The following is a 19,219-nucleotide window of genomic DNA, read 5'->3' as shown; positions in this document are numbered from 1 at the left end:
AACGTTCTACTAAATTATGAAATTTTTAATTAAAACGAAATACGAAGCCTACCTCTAATGAAAAAAAAAGCATTTAAGAAAACAATTTTGAAAAATATACTTTTATTAAGAAGATCCGAATAAAGTTAAGAATGAAATTTACAGTAAGTATAGAATCGAATTAAAATTCTTGAATCTCGAAGCTCATTTCTTAATAATAAACATCTGAGTGTGTAAGAGTTCAAATCCTTTATTTATTTCAAAGATTTCTTTAAGTTAAAAAAACGTGTAAGCTTCTGAAGTTTATTTCAAAAATAAACAATTTACACGACTATGTGGCAGCCAGTCTGCAAGAGTTTTAACAAGGGTTTTTTCCTCTCTTCCCTTGCATCAAATTCATAACGGTATACAGTTCGACAGCATTTGTAAGTGCCTCTATGCCACAGAGATACTATACTCTTAGAAACATCCCTGCATTCTCCCACATTCGAACTCGCGTCCAAAGCTATGACAACTGGCTTCTTTACAAATATTCAACAGGACAGTTAAAAAATTAAAACTTAACATGAAACATTAAATTTTCACTAGAAAATTAATAAAATGAGAATTTGTGTTTCATTTTAAAATCACTGAAAACGTATCTCTTTTAGAATCTAAAAAAATAGAAATCTTTTACAGTCTAAAAAAACATAAATCTTTGAAGAATTTTTTTGAGAAAACCAGCATTCAGTTTCGTTCAGTGTTCAGTTCTCAGCTTCTTTCTTTTCTTTTCTTATTTTTTTTTTTTTTTTTTTTTTTTTTTTTTTCACAGCTATGATATTTGGATATGCTCAGTAGTTCTTTCTAATATAATTATTTATTTTGATATGATTAACGACAGTTTCTTAATTTTTTTATTCCTTTTTAATGAACTTTTCTACTGAATGTCAGTAAAAGTTTTGAGTTAAAGGTATTTGACAGTTTTTTAAGTTAAGATTCGAATACTTGAAGCGCGATGATTCATGTTTTCGAATCTGATGTTTTTCTTTGCGAAAAGAAAACGATTATAATTAAAGGGACACGAGGACTCGCTAAGATGGGAAGGAAAGATGGCACACATTTGCGTCACAAAATAAACGCAGATAAATTGCTCTACATCTGTCAGAGAAATTAATTGACAGAACTAGTTTCTCAGAAACTTTCTTTACTTTATTCCACATTTTTTATATTTTACTCTTTTTAAATAATATTTAACACATAAAAGGAACAGGAAACTCCTACTTTTAATACTTTATTTTCTGCGCAATGAAAAGCCTCACCTCTTAAATAGTTAATTCTGCAAAAAAATAGCTTAATTTTTGTATTTGTATTTTAGTGTTCTAGCAGTTTTTGATTATAAAGTTCTGCATACATGTTATAAAAAAATTTTTATTTATCACACATAAATCACCAATTTAATTTAATTTTTTAAAATAACATTTTTTGATTTTAAGTATTTCGTATTGAAACCATATTTTGAATCAATTCTGTAACTAACAATTTTCATCCGGTTTTGAATTATTTGATACTGAATCCGATTTAAACTTAGACAAAACCGTAACCTTAGTTTGGCGTACATTTTTAATATACTGATTTCGGAGAGGAGGAAGCTGACTACATGTTTGTTTTTGGAGGTTCTTCCCAGCGCAAAGTGAATGAATACACGTCAGCTTCTGTCCGAAAGTCCGCCACGAAGGCATCCTTCCGTGTAAGGTCTTAAACCTCGTGTGGTTTTGCATATTGAAATAATGTAATCTAATCTCAACCAATTTCGAGGACGATCAAACACAAGTCTTTCTTTTTCAAGAGCAGAAACGTTTTGCAATTTTTTTTCAAAATCTTTTGTCTATTACTCTTGGGGTATTTATTTTCTATAAAATCAACTTCTAAGTTGAAACTCTTGTAAATTTAAATTGCAACGATTCTCTCCCATAATCGTTTCGTACCTGAACAGCATTTGAAGATAAAACAGTTTTAATGGATATTTTAATGACTTAAATTTCTTAGAAAATGTAAATAAAGCGATCAGACGCCTAGTGCTCGAGGTGTATTTCTAGAAATCAAGCACAATTTAGATTTAAATGTTTTTTTTCATTAAGTTTGCAATGTTTATTTTAGTTGTAGTATCTTCAGTTATAATTTGCATAAGAACAAGTTAACAAAGAACAAACTTAAACATTGTACATACATACTGCTATCTGGCTTTGATAAAAGTTTTTATATTTTTGTCATCTTTTCATATGGCATTAAATAAAAGGAAATATGTTCGTTGATTGCCTTATTCTAACTTCAGAACATAAGAAGATAAAGAAATTTTACAAAGTTTTAAAATTTGATCTTAATAATTAATTTATTCATCCTTTTTATCTGTTAATGACTCTTTTAATAATTTTAGTGAATTATTTCTTAAAATAATAATATGGAATATGAGATCAAACCATACAGATGCTATTTAATGACTAGAAATCATTCCAAAATTCCGAATGAATAAGTTCGATAGCAGTAAATTAGTTCCATCATTATGGATGAATTCATTTGTCAATTAGCTAACGTGAATTTAATGCCAGTTGGTGCTCTCATATAATGACGATATTAGTATCATCGCAAATTCTCGGATGACTTTGGGAAGCATTATATAGTATAAGTTTTAATTAATATAGTATACAGCATAGTTTTAATCTGTTTACATTTCGTTCCAAGTATTTCATTCTTTAAAACAGACAAATGGATGAATGTGCATATTTTAGCAAACTAATTAGCCCTATGCAAATTTTTAAAAAAATGTATTGGGATAGATATTGTTTCATAACAATAAATTGAATTTAATTAAATAAATAAAAATTTAATTAAATATAAATTTAAATAAATTTAAATTTAAATTTTAACAAACACGTATAAAAGTAAAAAAGCAAAATTAAAGCCAAAATTAAATTTAAAGCCAAAATAATTTTTAAAAAAATATTTAAAAAAATGTGCAAATATATAAAGGATTTAATTCTCGAACTAATCTACAATATCATTTAAATTCAGAAGTATAAGCAAATCAAGTGCAAAAACAATCCATGAAAATAAATTCAATAATTTAGCAAATTAAAATTAATTCAAACAATTTTTTTAAAATGCATAAGTGAATGACTGTTAAGCAGGCAGGAGACACAAGGGGAAGTTGCCTCTAAACCTAACTCTCCAGTCATTCAATTCGTGTTTCGTCATTCATGTAGACAAGGGTAAAAGTCAAAACCAAAAGTAATAAGTGAAGAATGTCCAAAAAGAAACACCAATAAAGTGGTACCCTTATAAAAGAAAAAAATTAAAGAGTTCTTTTGATAAACAAGTAAGTAAAGTCAAGTATTAAATTAAACTTTTTTTAAACTAAATTTTTAAAAAATTAATTTTTTATAAAAAATAATTTAGAATAATTATTTTTTTATAAAAAATAATTTAATATATTAATAATATTAATATTTTTAACCTAATAACTGTTGGTAAGGGAAAGAAATAATAAAATCAACCGTCATATTGTGATTATTTGATCCCTAAAAATATGTTAAAATGTGCATTCCATGATTAAAGTATAACCTATTTGCAATTTATTCGAAGGCAAAAATTAAAGCTGTTCACAAAAGCAACTTTAGATTGAATATTATGAATAAAATTCTGCCGATTTCAAAGGTGCCTGATATAGGATTTTTTTCCAGGTACAAAAGATGAGAAAAGCAGGTGCAAATTTATTGAAAAATCAATGGGCGAAGTAAAGAAAGAAAAAAGAACGTTCGTTACCTATGAGAAAAGCAGTAATGAAATGTGGAAAAAGCACATGTACTAGAATAAAGCGTGGCGAAGCAGGGGAATGAAACATTAATTAAGGAAAGTAAATTGTTGTAACTGTAACGTTTTCTTTTTACTCTGTCATTCATTTTTTCTTGTGTATTTTTGTTTTTCTCACTGGTGCATCTTACCTACAGGAAAAGAGAACCTGTATGAAATCTCTCTCCAAATCGATAAGGTTTTATTAAAAACCTACTCCAGTCTAATTTTTAGCCTAATTTTAGTTCTTAACCCTCTAATTCTCATGGTAACATATTTGCTACCATATATTAAACGCCACGTTTTTATACCAGGAACGCCATGAAATGTAATTTTGATGTCATAAATTTATAGATTGAACCTTTCTCATGTATTATTAGCAAATTTTAGGCATAGATAGAGGCACCAGCTTAAAGGGAAAAACTTAGAAGAAGCATGGATGCAGCAAATAATGCAGCGCATTTTTAGACATGAGTTGTTTGTTTATTTTACAAACAATTTATTAATAAAACAGTTAATAATTACTATTTATATAGAGTAAAAGAGTGAGTGTATCATACAGTATAAAATAACTTGTACAAAATTATCGTTTATAATGCTAAAATGTATTTTTAAAATCTTGATAGCAAATCTGCTACCATGGGCATTCGTGTATCTAAGCCTAGCAGTTCTCTGAAGAAAATATGTTTTTACATTGAAATTAGTTCATGATCTTTAATCTTTGTAATTTTAGAGATAATAAATATATCCTTAAATACAATTTATGGATTTAAATTTTATTAGTTTAAATTTGATATTTTTCAATTTAAAAAATATTTTAAGCTATATTTTTCCTGTAAAAAAAGTCTCTAGAAAAATTCATTTTGAGATTTAAGTTGAAAAATAAATTTAATCCTCTATTAAATCTCAAGTTTTTTAATATATTTGTACTTTACTTATTGAATGAAATTTAAAGAAATAATTTGATAAAATTTAATAATAATTTAATAAAATTTTCGGAATTTTGAATAAAATTTTGAATTTTGTTTCAGCCATGCACTTCAGGTCCCTCTTTCCACAGAGTAAGAAGAAGAAATGTGTTTAAAAACTAGAAGATGCCATAGCATATATGAATGATTTGGAAAGTGATTTATCAGATATATCTGATGACGACTCTGATGATGAATATATGCCTACACGAGCGTCTGATATCTTCCATGAAACTCAGCTGATGAAGAACAAGATCACAATGAAGATGTAGAAAATGACCAAAATGCATCAAATATTGAAGAAAGTTTCTGTATACGCAAAAACTATAAAAACTTTAAATTCTCTGGAGGAAAAAAGATGCTTTTGCATATTTGCAGATTGTCATATCGACAGATATGATAAAATTAGTCATAACAAACAAATCTATTATAGAGTTCAACAAACAGGAACTTCTCTTATGGTGACGGCAAATGAAATAGAGCTGGTAATACGAATGGACCGTATACCTCATATTAGAGGATATTGAAGGAATAAAGTAATTACTCATATTAGAGGGAATAAAGTATGAACCAATTGCAGAAGTAATGTCTAGAAACAGATTTGAAAAACATCTTAAGATTTTTGCATATTGCGGATAATTCACAAATTGATGACGATGTTAGAAGTGACAAATGCTGGAAAGTGCGACCGTGTTTGTCTAGACTTCGAGAAAACATGCTATCTGTTCCAGGTGAGACCAAGCAGTCTATTGATGAAATAATGCTTCCATTTCGTGGTACATTCCATATCAAACAATATATGCCTAAAAAAACCTCATAGCAAACGGAGTTTAAAAATGTGGGCCCGTTGTGGACAATCAGGCATTTGTTACGATTTTGATGTTTACACTGGAAAATCTGAAGTTTACTATTGAGATCAAATTGCCTACGCATTAGGTCTAGGAGCGGGTGTTGTGATGCAGTTATGCAGCACTCTAAGTAACCCAACAAAAGCTACTATCTTTGTGGATAACGTTTTCTCTGGAATTTCATTAGTATATGAATTATCCAAGAAAACTATAGGATTTGTCGGGACTTCGAGAGAAAACAGGCTAATGAAATGTAAATTAAAGAACGAGAAGGAAGTGAAAAAAGAAGGCAGAGGATCCATTGATTATTCTGTAACATCTGTAAAGAACGCAAATATCAAAGCTGAAGATATAAATATTGTAACTTTAAATATTTGTTTTTCAATTATTTATTACTTTTAGGATCAAAGAATTGATGGTGTGCATCACTGGCCAGTGTAATAATTCCATACGGCAAAGATGCCATGTATGCCCTAGAAGGAATATTTACTCAAGTTAAATGTGGAAAATGTGAAAAACATCTTTGTTTTAACAAGGACAGAAATTGTTTTAGAGCTTATCATTTGTAAATACATAAACTGAAAAACTAAAATAAAATCTAACTAAACTAAAATAAAATAAAACATAAACTAAAATGAAATCTAAAAAAGATGTGTTGGAAAATTTTGAAAATCACTTGATTTGTACCCTAATCTGCCCATGGTAGCATATTTGCTACCATTAAAAAATAATTTTTTTCACAATTTTTCGCCATGTTCGTTTTATTTGATCTAAAATAACACTCTTTTGACTAACAAATAATTTTTTGTTTGGAAAGTTCTTGTGGCATTAGAGGGTTAAAATGGCATCTTCTTTTTGAATTACATTTGGTTTGTGGCTAAATATTACAAAAATGTAGATAAAAATTATTTGTTTTGGAGAAAGATTTCATAATACAGAGATACAGAAACTTAATACACAGACTTTTAATACAGAAGACTTCTTGACCCCCAAAAAATATTTACAGAGATTGTACAATAAATAATTCAGGAATAAATTCATAAAAAAACAAAAAAGAAAGAAAAAGCTGATATCGGAATGCAACAACTTTATCTACTATTAGTCTATTTACGCATATTTCTGTATATACATCAATGTGCTCATTTACCTTCTGGATACCTATCTTCTATAAATAATAATTTTACTTATTTATTAATTTCTTTCTGAATTTTCACAATGCTGTTATAACTATTTAGCGTAAGATTTCTATTTAAGGAATTTTTAGTTAAAACTGCACATCTTCCAAGTAAGAGAATTTTAAAAGCTGTAATTTTTCTATGCAATTGAAAATTAGGCGAGCTAGAAAATGATTGCAGTTTTTGGAAAAGGAGCAAACGTTCTTTAAACATGTTGAACGCTATTCGTTTCCGAGGAAATGGTGTCGTATCTTCCGTTTACGCCGCATCGGTCTCTAGGGACAGGCCATATAAACATTTTGGTTTATGATACAGCGTCTCTCGCTCTGTTGCTCTAGTACTTATTTTAATACTAAATACACTCTATAACAAAAAAAAATCGACGCACCATAAAAGAGTTGTTCGATGACGACAAAAATTCGTGGATAGGGAAGATTATGAACAGAATAGAAAAAGATTAAAATTTCATAAAAATTTTAATAAAGATTTAAATTATTTATTAATTAAGATTAATTTTAAGATTAAATTATTGAATGATTTATTTCGGAGTCGCATAGTTAGAAAGTAACGAGCTCAATAAGGTGTTGACCCACCTCTAGCCTGGATGCAGGGTGCCACACCGCGTAGCATAGATTGATAAAGTTCCCGAATGGTTTTCTGCGGTATTTCTGGTCAAATTTGCTCCAATTGTTGAGCTAGATCATCAGCATGCCCTTAAAGATGCAGTCACCTCATATCCTAGACATGCTCGATGGGAGAGAGATCTGGCTGGCCAAGGAAGCGCTCGACAAGCTATAAGACAGTTCATAGCAACATATGCCATATGTGGTCTGGTATTATCTTGCTAAAAATAAGGCCAGGGTACTGCAAAAGGAACGTTAACAAAACAAGTCTCAGAATATCGTCGACGTACCAATGCGCTGTAAGTGTGCCTCTAATGACAACCAAATAGGTCCGACTATCAAGGGAAATGGCATCCTAGATCATAACTCCTGATTAAAGGCCCATGTGGCGTGCAAAAGTGAAAGCAGGAACTGCACGCTGCTCTGGGCATCTCCTGACGCGTCTTCGATGATCGTCACGACACAGTTGGACGCAGGATTCGTCGCTAAAGACTGTACGTCCCCAGTCACTATCATTCCAACCTGTCGAGCCAGATTACAGTGAGCCAAGCACCAGTGTAATCCGACTCGACAGTGTGCAGGCGTGAGTGGCAGGAGGCGTAACAGTCGGTACAAGCGTAGATTTCGCTCTATCAGCAGTCTGGAAATGGTCATGGTGGACACTCATGTGCGAGTCGCATGTCTGATGGTTGAATCAGACGCTGTGACAGCTGATCTGAAAATTATTCTTCCCTCCCGATCTGTTGTGGCCCTAGGTCGACCGCTACCATTATGACGCTGAAATCTGCCATTGTCCACCCATTCTTGCCAGCATCTTTTAATCGCCGCACCACTTTGACTCATATGACGAGCGATTCTCCGATTTGCAAAACTCGCCTTTTTCAATCCAATGATACGACCTCTTTCAGAATCTGACAGTTGCTCCTAATGAGCTCGAATCCTGCGGCGAGGCATTTTTTCAGTCGTTGAAAGGTATCCTAAATCGCAATGCAACAGAAAATTTTAACAAAAGGTTCGAGAACAGCTCTTTATAAATATCTGCTGGATGCGCAGTTTCGATGCGCTGGAGATCGCACTATTCATTCATTGGGCACCAAATTTTAATCATCTGCTTATTTGGTCAAAACATTTATGCATGCGAAATTTCAAAGAAATCGGGTGATTCCTTCTTGGTGCGTCTTTTTTTTTTTTTTTTTTTTTTTTTTTTGTTTGTTTGTTTGTTTGTTATAGAGTGTATCTTAAGTACGTGACATCAATGCTTGTTCCACAAAAGTTTTCAGGAAAGAAATAGAATATTTTAACAAACAAATATGGAGCGATTTAAAACAATTACATCAAAGTTGCAGTTTCTATGTTCTGTTTGCAAAGAAGGCTTCGTTAAACATTTTTCCGCCGTTCAGCCTCGCTTTTCTTTATCTCATCTTTTGCTTATAGCTCACTCATTACTCATCATTCAACCGTCCCCACTCGACGGCGAGAACAGAAAGCTAAGCAAATTAGACTTTTCTAAATTATTTCAGCCTTTTCTGTCCTTTCTTCGGATTCTTTTCAGAACTCGGGTCTCTTGTTTCTTATAGCATATCGAATCTTCTAGTTTCTCCTCGAAGCAAAACAAAATCCTCCTAAATTACTCCATATCGATAAAAAAGTTACCAGCACCTTTAGTACGCGAAACTTTTGAAAGCGAAATTTACCCGACCGAAGTAACTTTTCTCTTAAATAAGGCAGATGGTTGTCAATTTGTTTCCAATTACATGCACGTCACTGTCATTCGGCAGTATAAAGCCATAAATTACAGATAATTAATTCGATCCAGGCTCAAATCCCAGTAAATTTTCTCCATGTGTAATGTAAATACGAGTTACCTTTCCTTAGAACGTTCTCCACGAAGACATCTCTTCCTTCAGACAGATGTTTTTTTTTTTGTTGTTGTTGTAGAGAGAGATAATCTTTTGATTTTTCAGTTTTTCGTTATCTTATAAATCTAAATCATAAGTGAAACATAAATCTTTTGTCGCTAGTTTTTGTGAATTTGTTTAAAAACATTTGGATCATTGCAGATTATTTAAATCGGATCCTTGTAACGTTTTGTTTTTCAGCTGTTGAACTCATAACTGAAGATTTAAGCACATAAATTCACAGAGAAAAACTGCATTTAAACTTTTATACGCAGTAAGAGGATATTTTAAAGAACAAAAATCGAGTTTAATTTCTAATCATTGTCACTAAATACTATTTGTAGATCTACTGGAATTGATTGAAAAAAAAATTTTTTGTCTTTTAGTTTTGAAGGTACACTGTGTATAGCGTATATAAAAGATAACAATTATACACCCGTTTTTATAAAATGATATTTCTAATATTTAATAATGGAGTAGAATGTGGACAAACACTGTCGATTTTGAAAGCAATCTGACTTATTCCTTGTAGACCAAAGTTTTTTAAAATAAAACTCTAACGTGTTTCATATACGATGAGACATAGTATCACTTCTTTTAAGGAGCAAAAGACGGACCCGTGTCTTAACATTCTCGCAGATAGTGTAGAAATAGTTAAAATTATAAGGAGAAAATTGTAAGGAGTCTAAGAATCTCGCAGATTCTTAGATAGTGTTTGTTCTAAGTAAAATTTACGCCAATCAAAAGTTCCATTTTTTTGCTTAGTTTCAATTTTATATTAGCATGTCTTCTAGTTAGATAATAATATGCTTACATCAGTATATTTTATGTTGCCTAAGCCTAAATGGCTAAGAATATGGCATAATCCGCCGAATCAGAATTCATGAAAATGTCAACTCGCAAAAATCCTCAGCTTAAAATTACATTTTCATTAGCTTCAACGAATTAATCCAGATTAAATCCAGATGTATTATATGAAAATGCTGTTACGAATAATCATGCATTTCAATACTAAAAATAAGTCATTGTTCTTCTTTTCAGTAAGAAATTTTACTGAGAAGATAAGATCTTGTTATCTCACTTGCTACACAACTACCAAAGCTTGATAATTTCTCTTGTGAATCGACTTTCTACGAATTGAATACATTCTACAACTTAAAAAGATTTCGAAAGTTTTGAAGAAGACGTCAGAGAAGTATTTGCAAGAACATAATCTGAAAAAAAAGTGGAATTGCTCAACAGATATATTTTCCACAAAAATATAACCTTTGCAGAAATGCAATAAATGTGTATTTCGTATTTTATTTCAATTTAAAATGGAAATGTGTAAACTCTGAAGCGTTACTTACTTTTTAGTACATCATAGTGAATAATATTCCCAAAGAGGACTTGAACTGTTTCAAATTTTATTATAAATAGTATCAATTTTTCATCTGCATCAGTGAAATGCAGTAAATTTTTCCATCTTTTATATTTAAAAAAAAGACTATAAAAAAACATTATGTTGAGGTTGACTTGGAAATGATTTTGAAAATAGTAATAATAGCTATAATACATCACTCTCTATATATAATGAATACAAATACTGAAATAAATATACTCTATACATAAAGAGAGAGAAAGTAATAATAGCTGTAACACCTTAGATATAAAACAAAGACGTGTTGCCAGATATCATTGGGTAGCAGTTTATGATATTTATTCTTGGTTCATTTAATAACATATAAATTATTAGACGAATAATTATCAATATCAGATTGTTATTACATGGAATAATATTAAAATCTCTTAGCTAAATCATTGGTCTGGATTAAAAGGGGAAAAAATATTTGAATTTCAGATTTTATCTCCTCTGGACGAAATTCTAATAAAATCTGTCTGAATATTATTAGAGCTGTCATTAGTAACTGGCCTGTCTTTGAGATTGAATAAAATGTTTAGGAGCCTTTCAATTCTAATTAGAAACAGACTAATAAACTTTGATAACTGTAGAATGAGTACCAACAAAATTTTAAAAGCTGACATGTACGTCAAGTTATTCCAAGTAGCTCTTCCTAGATTTATACTAAACAATGCATGTTCTAGATTTATTCTGAATGCATATCTTTAATTATCACTCACTCGATCAAAGTGAGTTCCATATCCTTGAACCAAGGGTAAAACATTAAACTTATCCTGAATTTAATCAAACGAGTTAGGCGCCATTTTTATCATACATAACTGTCAAAGAATTAATTGAACGATGGTCACTCTTAATTGTTTTCCCGCAATTGCTCCCGCCTTGATATTTAGAATCATCTACAGGCTTGTTCAAAAATGTTGAATAAAACTCTATTCTATGGCCCTACTTTTGATTGAGATTGCAGCATTTATTTTATAGACAAAGTACTGCATTATATTATATATATATTATATAAACTGTATTATATTTTAAGGCTTTGGAAATATTTTAGATATTAAAATTGATGAAGATTATGAAGTATGATCTCTATCATTTTCTATAGCAAAAACTATTATTGACAGCAGCAGATTATCCTTATATTTCTTTTTTTGCATATTTCAAGCTTTCTTTCTTATATTTAATCGAATATTGAGGTATTATGATAATGAACAAAAACCTTTATTGTAATTAGCTATTTGCGGACATTTTTAAACGATTGACATGCGAACGAACATCAAAATACTTAGCCCATCAATACAGAAACTAAAATATTACTAAACAAAAAGGAAAACATGAAGGGAATGAATATGAACATAAAGTGTTCATAAACAATGAAAACATGGGCAGCTAAGTAATCAGAGTTCAAGAAAATTATATGTAGAGAATCGAAGAGATCATACATTTTTTTCTTACTTTACTTTTCTGTTAGATAGTCAAATATATTTTATGCTTATACAGAAATGTATGTTACATAAACATTATAATAGTCTGCTTAAATTAACACGAATTTTAACAGTTACTGTATAAGTAATCCAAAAGGTATGTTAAAATCATTTGTGAATTTTACCATGATAAGAAACAGCATATAACGGTATTTTTGATTACTGGAACGGAATAAAAATTTAAAATTTTATATTTAATTATTCAAATTTTAATTTAAATATTTAATATAGTCTGGGAAAGAAATTTTCAAGACTTACGTTGTTTTGATCTGTCCAGTAAAGAAAGAAGCCATTTTTGTCCACACGTAACGTAACGGGTGTTCCTACAGTTGAATCCTAGAAAACAAAAGAGAATTACACATTTAGTTAGTCTTAAAACTGAAAAAACAGTACACTTATACATATATAAATAAGCATGCACAGTGTGTCTACGAAATTTCTTCCTCATCTTTTACTTTCAGATCAACTGGTCGTAGATATATGTACCTAATTATAAAAAATGTTTAAAATGAAGCAAATATTCATGTTTTAGCATTTAAAACTTCTTTTTTTTTAATACATTTTTCAAAAAAAAAATTATTCATAGAATTGGTGTTTCTAGAAAATATTGACACTTCAATTGGTCCATAACCCATTCGTAACATTATTTACACGAATTAAAAATATTTAAAGTTTAGTGATTTTTCGCAGGATTATTAGATAATGATTCCAAAGTAATTAAACTGCATGATACAATTAATAATTGATTTTTAGCGTGGGAAAACTGAAACATTAATTTCATAAAGATTCTTTTGCTATAGCAGTTGTAACATAGCTAGCTATAAATTAAAGAAGTAGTTAAAAATATTAATTCTCACACATGAGGTGTGAATTCACAGTAAGTCACACAAGAATATAATTTAATGTCATTCAAGAGGAAAACTAAATCTCGAATTACTTTATTTTATTTATTAACCAGCCTCTCAAAGCAAGTTCAAAATGATATGAACTATCCCAAATTCTAAAATTAAATAGCTTGGTCAGTTTCGTCGTACGAGAATCAAAGTTATTGCTTTAGCTTTTATAATGAGTACAAACGTTTTCTAAAGGGTAGACACACCATATTAAAGATACAAGCAAGCATTCTCTTTCAAGCAAAGTACAGTGCGACCCCCCCCCAAAAAAAAAATTCTATATCTCCCGTTGACGAAATTCAAATTGCATTCTTCATGTCTCGAAAGCGGGACTTAGGATATATATTAGATTTATATATAGAACTATTCTAACATAAGTATTTTGACATAAAATAGAACTTTTTCTGAAATAACATGCCAGTTTTTTTACATATTCGATGCTACGACTCAAATTATTCCCAAATATAAAATTTTGTAAAATTTGGTGAGAAAATTTACGGAGAAATTCACAAATTTATGTTGCCGCTTTTTTTTCAGTTTGCGCCAAGAAGAGTTCACTTGGCGAACTTCTTAATATATGGCAACCTATTTTCCTTTTCTGTGAGAGGAAAAAAAATCACAACGTTCTTTCTTTCAAATAATGTTCCTTATATTATATTTTTATGTTATTATTTTAAACACTTTTTTTTTCCTTTTTCGAATTTCATTTTAATTCTTTAAGTTGCATGGTTTCTTTCGAATAACTTTTAAAATTATCTATTACCCATTCGAACCGCGTAGTTTAAATATAAGTTGCATCGTTTATTTTTTTCAAATAGATTTCTTTATATTTTTTGGGGGGGTCACAGTTATTATTTTAGGTCATTTTTAAATTTGTAGACTTTTAGTTTAATTGTTTGTTTTGCATTGTCTCTTCAAATTTACTTTTTTTTCATTCGAACTGAGCATTTTAAATATATTTATTAATATAAATTTTCCATGATTTTATTTTATTTATTTGAATTGCGTTTCTTTCGGAAGAATATTTTGTGTCCCAGACTACGGTGCATCTGAAAACTGAATATATTAAAAGAGAAAATACAGTGAAACACAGTTAACACGCCTTTCAATGTTCCTTTCAGGAAAGATATATAAATGAGAAAGATGTTTAACCGACATTTTAACTTAGGATGACTTGCATATATTGCTTTAAATAGCTTTAACATTATGATGCTCATTTCTTTACACAATTTTATCATCCTACATTTAGTTTTTTAAAATCTTATTCATATTTTAGTCAAATAGTTTATTTTTGAAATCGCAAGAATCAAATATAATAAGATTAAAGTTTTAAATTTAAAAAAATACTAAATTTTATGCAAAAATTTATTTTTTTCTTCTTAATGGCTTGCTCTTTTTCTTCAGGCATTCTGCAAGTACATTAAAAAGCATCTAACCTATCGAAACATCTTGGTATTTCTGACATTCACTTTAAATAAATTTATCGTCTTCCATTCCATGAAGCCAGCAACGACTGAGCGGTAAAGTCGCTGAACACTGGTAGTTCGCTCAGGGGTTCGAAACGGGCTGGTTCATGGTTTTTCTCGTTGTAACGTGTATGCCAGCTGGTTTCCCTTAGAACGTTCTTCACGAAGGCCTTTTAGGCAGATAGCCCTGCTTTGCCGTAACTTAATAATTCAATTAAATCCATTTCATCAGTACTTGTTCTGAGCCTTTATTAGTCTTTAGAGGCTAAGCATTTTTAGGCATGAGATGAAACGAAAGACTGGTTTCATCAAGAGGGGAAACGTCTTTAGGTGACATCCACATACGTTATTGGATAAATTCATGAATATTAAAATAATTCGACTAAGAAATCATGGGTTTTTTTCTGCTTATGATTATATGATGTTCTATAACGTAATTTAAATTTATACAAACATATAGTCGAAAACCAGTCGCTCTTCACTTTAATCTGCAATGATATCGTTTTTGTCTTTTTCGTTAGCACAAGCTCAATTAATGGTATTTGCTGGTGTACACGTCCAAGCGTTTTCTCTTTGGAAACCCAAATTCCTTGAAATCTGAAAGTATATTCAAAAGCATCCAACATTTCAAAACCCCTTGGTATTTCTGACAGCCAAAATCCCCTTCAAAATTTTGCTTCCTTTTCTTCCTACATTTCTTCCTTCTACATTTATTTTCAATGCTCACCACAGAAAAATTAAGATTTTTCGATTGTCACACTTCCATAAATTTTGCATTCTTGTCAATTTTTTTAAAATATTCGTTTCATCAAATGCGTTTCAGCTGAATATAGCTTTTCATTTTCTAGACATTTTAACTAGAAATAAAGTTTTAAAGCAAAGTCCAAAGGATAAATATTTGAATTAAAAGATTTTTTTTTTAATGAGAAAGAACTAAATCACTCCAGCAGCGCTTATACTGTACCACGGAGTGGCCCGATTTTTATATCGGGTGCAAACAATCTAAATCATATTCTTTAGAGTTTTTTAGACTAATAATTTCTATATTAAAGGACATGATTTTTATATAATCTACAACACGAGAGAAAATTACTACTTAAAACATTCTTTAAGAAGATTTATGTAAAAATTTATATTTGTATATATTTTTTTAAAGCTGAGACATGACCCAAACTTTTAACGTCCTGTTTGCTTAAAATCATTGTGAAAATAAACATCAAACCAACTTTCTCCGTTTTAGACAACTCAATTTAAATGCAAAATAAAGTAGCAGACGATAACACGGCGAAGGTAAAAATTTACTCTTACAAAAATTTAGAAAAAAAAAAAAAAAAGAGAGAGAGAAAGAAATTTTAAAAAAGTTAAAAATTTGAATAGTATCATCTATAATTTTAAAAAATAGCTTTTCATATAATATTAATAAATATTTATTACGCATCACTGAGGGGAAAAATTTCAGATAATTAATTCTCCATAAAAATTTATTTGAAATTTAAGGTTAAAAATAGCTATGGTTGTAACAAAAATCCATAAACGACATTTGGCGTTATTATCACTAAATTTATAAAAATTATTTAAAAGTAGAAATTTAAAAAATAAAACACAAAAAATGGCTGAATTAGTTTTAGAATGGACCTAAGTTTCGAAATGTGAAAGGAAGAATAAAAAAAGTTTAATAAAAAAGAGATATTAATAAATATATGCCAAATTCAATTAACATTGAGGAGCTAAAATTTTGAAAGCTAATTATTTAAAACCTACTTGTACGATTTTTATAAAACTTGGTAGTCTGACATAATTTGAGTCGTAGAATCGAAATATGTAAAACAATTGGTACGTTATTTCAAAAAAAGTCCTATTTTGTGTCAAAATACCTATGTTAGAATAGGGCTATATATATATATGTAATATATATCCTACGTTGCGCTTTCGAGACATGAAAAACGCAATTTGAATTTTGTCAATCGGCCCAGTAGAACGGGAGATATAGAATAGAACTATCCCCCCTTTTTTTTTCTTTTTCCGTACTGTACCTCTAAAAGTAATTCTAAGAATTCACCGTCTTAACTTTTATACAATAACTTTTTTAAAGTGAAGATTTATAATGATAAAACTTTTTATTAGTGGTTTTTGCTTATTACATTTTTCTTTTGCTTCACATTTTAAAATAATTTACTTTTTAACAGACAATGATATTTTCATTTCTTCAGTTATACTTACTTAGTTCTCCTAATTATGAAACTCTATCACGAAATGAGAATAGATATTGTGTGTCAATGACTTCGTGTGAGTCAGAGGTTACCAGGTTTCCTTTGTATGGCAAATTTCGTTTCATTTTTATGGCAAATTTCGTTTCATTTTTATATATTTGTATTTATTTGTACATCGAGAATAATAAATAAATCGGAAATGTGACTTATATGTAATTATACAGTTGAATATTTCACAAATATCCTTCATATTCGAATTGCTTCTTCTTCATCCACAGTTTAATAGTTTATTGATCTGTGACATTAACACGCAGTACTTTTTAAATTTGTTTATCTTGCTACTTATATTTTTTTTCAATAATTCTTATACAACTTCCATCAAAACCATTTACCCATATTACAGAGCCTTAAGTAACGCAAAACTTAAGTATATTTTACCATCTCCCCACTCGCCTAAACAGTGGACCGTTCCTCCCGCAACAAGTGAAATGGATCGATGTCCCTCCTTCGCACTTAAGGTGCAACGAATTTTCCTTCAAATCGAATGATATTTGGACTCTCTTGGTCAACAGGTGAGACGAAAGTGCACCAGTTGCAAATCTCAAGCCCGTACCTTCGTCTCCACACTTTTGTACATTGAAAAAGTACAGAAATCATGGATCACTTTTCTAGCCACCACTCTCCAACTGATAAACGTTGGAAACTGTATACCCATACTTGCAAAACACCTAATATCTTATCAGTGTCCTGATACATGTATGAAGACTTCAGGTACTTTAGTCCGTTATCTCAGATTATATACAGTTATTTTTCATGAGTTGATCATAAAGTGTTAAATTTCGACATCAGCTTCGATTCTTCGATGCACGATAAAGATTCACGTCAGTCGCAGCACCTCTATTAAGTGAAGAGAGTGAGTCTAATGCCTACATTGACAAAAAAGATGGAGAGTGGGGGGCCGAAGCACACAGAGAACACTTTTAGTGCTCACTTTTTAGAAGTTTAGAGGACCTTAGGTCGCATATCAACTCGGAAATCCGGTTAAGATAGCGGCCACATATTGGGTTTCGGAAATCCGGTAAGGAAATCAATCCTACACCGAAATCCTGCGATATTCAAGTTAATTAATAAGTAGATCGAACTCAGCAATTGCCTTCTAAAGATCAGACCTAAAACAATCTTGCATTATGGATACCATTAAATGGCAGTCTGGCAGAGTTCTAAGTAATAGAACTAGCACGTTTTGATGAAATGTCACACTTTGAGAATTCTAGATAAGTACATGTTGCATTTTGGACGATGGTATTTCAGAAAATTAGTATTACTTCTTACCAAATGTCTGTACCGTTGATTAGAAACACGTGTGCCAAAAAATTCCACTCGTGCTGCCATCTGTTAGATTCCGGGAAAATTATATTTTTTCTACGAAGTGCTATATCATAAGAGGAATTTCCTGTGATCTGAGGTACTTTATTGTTTTCGTATTAAGGAAAGGGACAACACTTCAGAAAGCATTTATTCGTGATAGGACCTGATTCGAATTTCAATTCTGAGCAACACCCCAATACAGATGATTACGATTTATTTATCGTACTAACCAACTTGTAATAATCTAATAAGCCAGATGTATACACGAAGTGTCTTGATGAATTAATTTTGCAGAAAACTGTCAATAGAAGTAATCTAGGAAACAATACTAAATAATATATATGATAAAAACGTGTTTTTTCTGTAATACACCTTTGCGTTGAATTCTTAAAATCCTACCTGCGTTTACGATTAGCCAAAAATTGTTTTACGGTCAACCTGTTTACCATACGTGTTACATAAAAATCCTTAATTTCTAAACAGTTTAATTATGCATGATTTTCTACTTTATGAGAGCTATATTCTCATTCTTTTGTGCCCACCAGCGGCCGAGTGGTAAAGTCGCTGAACACTGGTAGTTCGTTCCGAGGTTCGCATCCCGCAAACGGGCTGGCTGCATGGGCGTTTTCGTGGTTTTCCCCATGTGTAACGTATATATGAGCCAGTTTCCCTTAGAAAGTCCTCCAAGAAGGCATCCCTTCCCTTAGGCAGATAGCCCTCGAGGCTTTACCATAATCACACACACACACACTCATTCTTTTGTTAGATATCATAATAGTATTATTTGGAGATTATTTTTCACAGCTAATCTGAATAACTAAAAATTATATGTATGAAGTTTTGAGTCTGTTGTAAATGATGAAGAAGATGATGATGATGATAGCTAGATGGTTACAAAAATAATGCAGTCTTAGCCAATTGATATTATTCAGTATCATAGCATTCTTAAAATCATACATATTTAAACTGGTGCAAAACGTGAGCCCTGTAATTATAATCATATGTTCACATATTTAAAGCCTTAGAACATATAATAAAGAAACCCTCAGGGTAAGATGTTAGGATTAGACAGAAAGTAGGAGA

At 30.5% G+C, this 19,219-nt stretch overlaps 1 protein-coding gene across 2 annotated transcripts in view; it reads right to left on the bottom strand.

Moving 5' to 3' along the window:
- Positions 1-19,219, bottom strand: part of LOC118189843 (1-phosphatidylinositol 4,5-bisphosphate phosphodiesterase classes I and II-like) — a 783,373-nt gene that overhangs the window by 520,549 nt on the left and 243,605 nt on the right. For both annotated transcript variants that reach the window (XM_085816200.1, XM_085816205.1), the window contains exon 2: positions 12,458-12,535. In XM_085816200.1, coding sequence (XP_085672326.1) covers positions 12,458-12,535 — 78 coding nt within the window. The remainder of the gene's footprint in view (positions 1-12,457; positions 12,536-19,219) is intronic.

Source organism: Stegodyphus dumicola, chromosome 1, assembly GCF_044657685.1.
Source record: "Stegodyphus dumicola isolate Sdum_Otavi_A_Nest chromosome 1, ASM4465768v1".
In the NCBI taxonomy this organism is placed as follows: Eukaryota; Metazoa; Arthropoda; class Arachnida; order Araneae; family Eresidae; genus Stegodyphus; species Stegodyphus dumicola.
The sequence above is the reverse complement of the archived record's forward strand: the minus strand, read 5'-3'. Positions and strand labels throughout refer to the sequence as shown.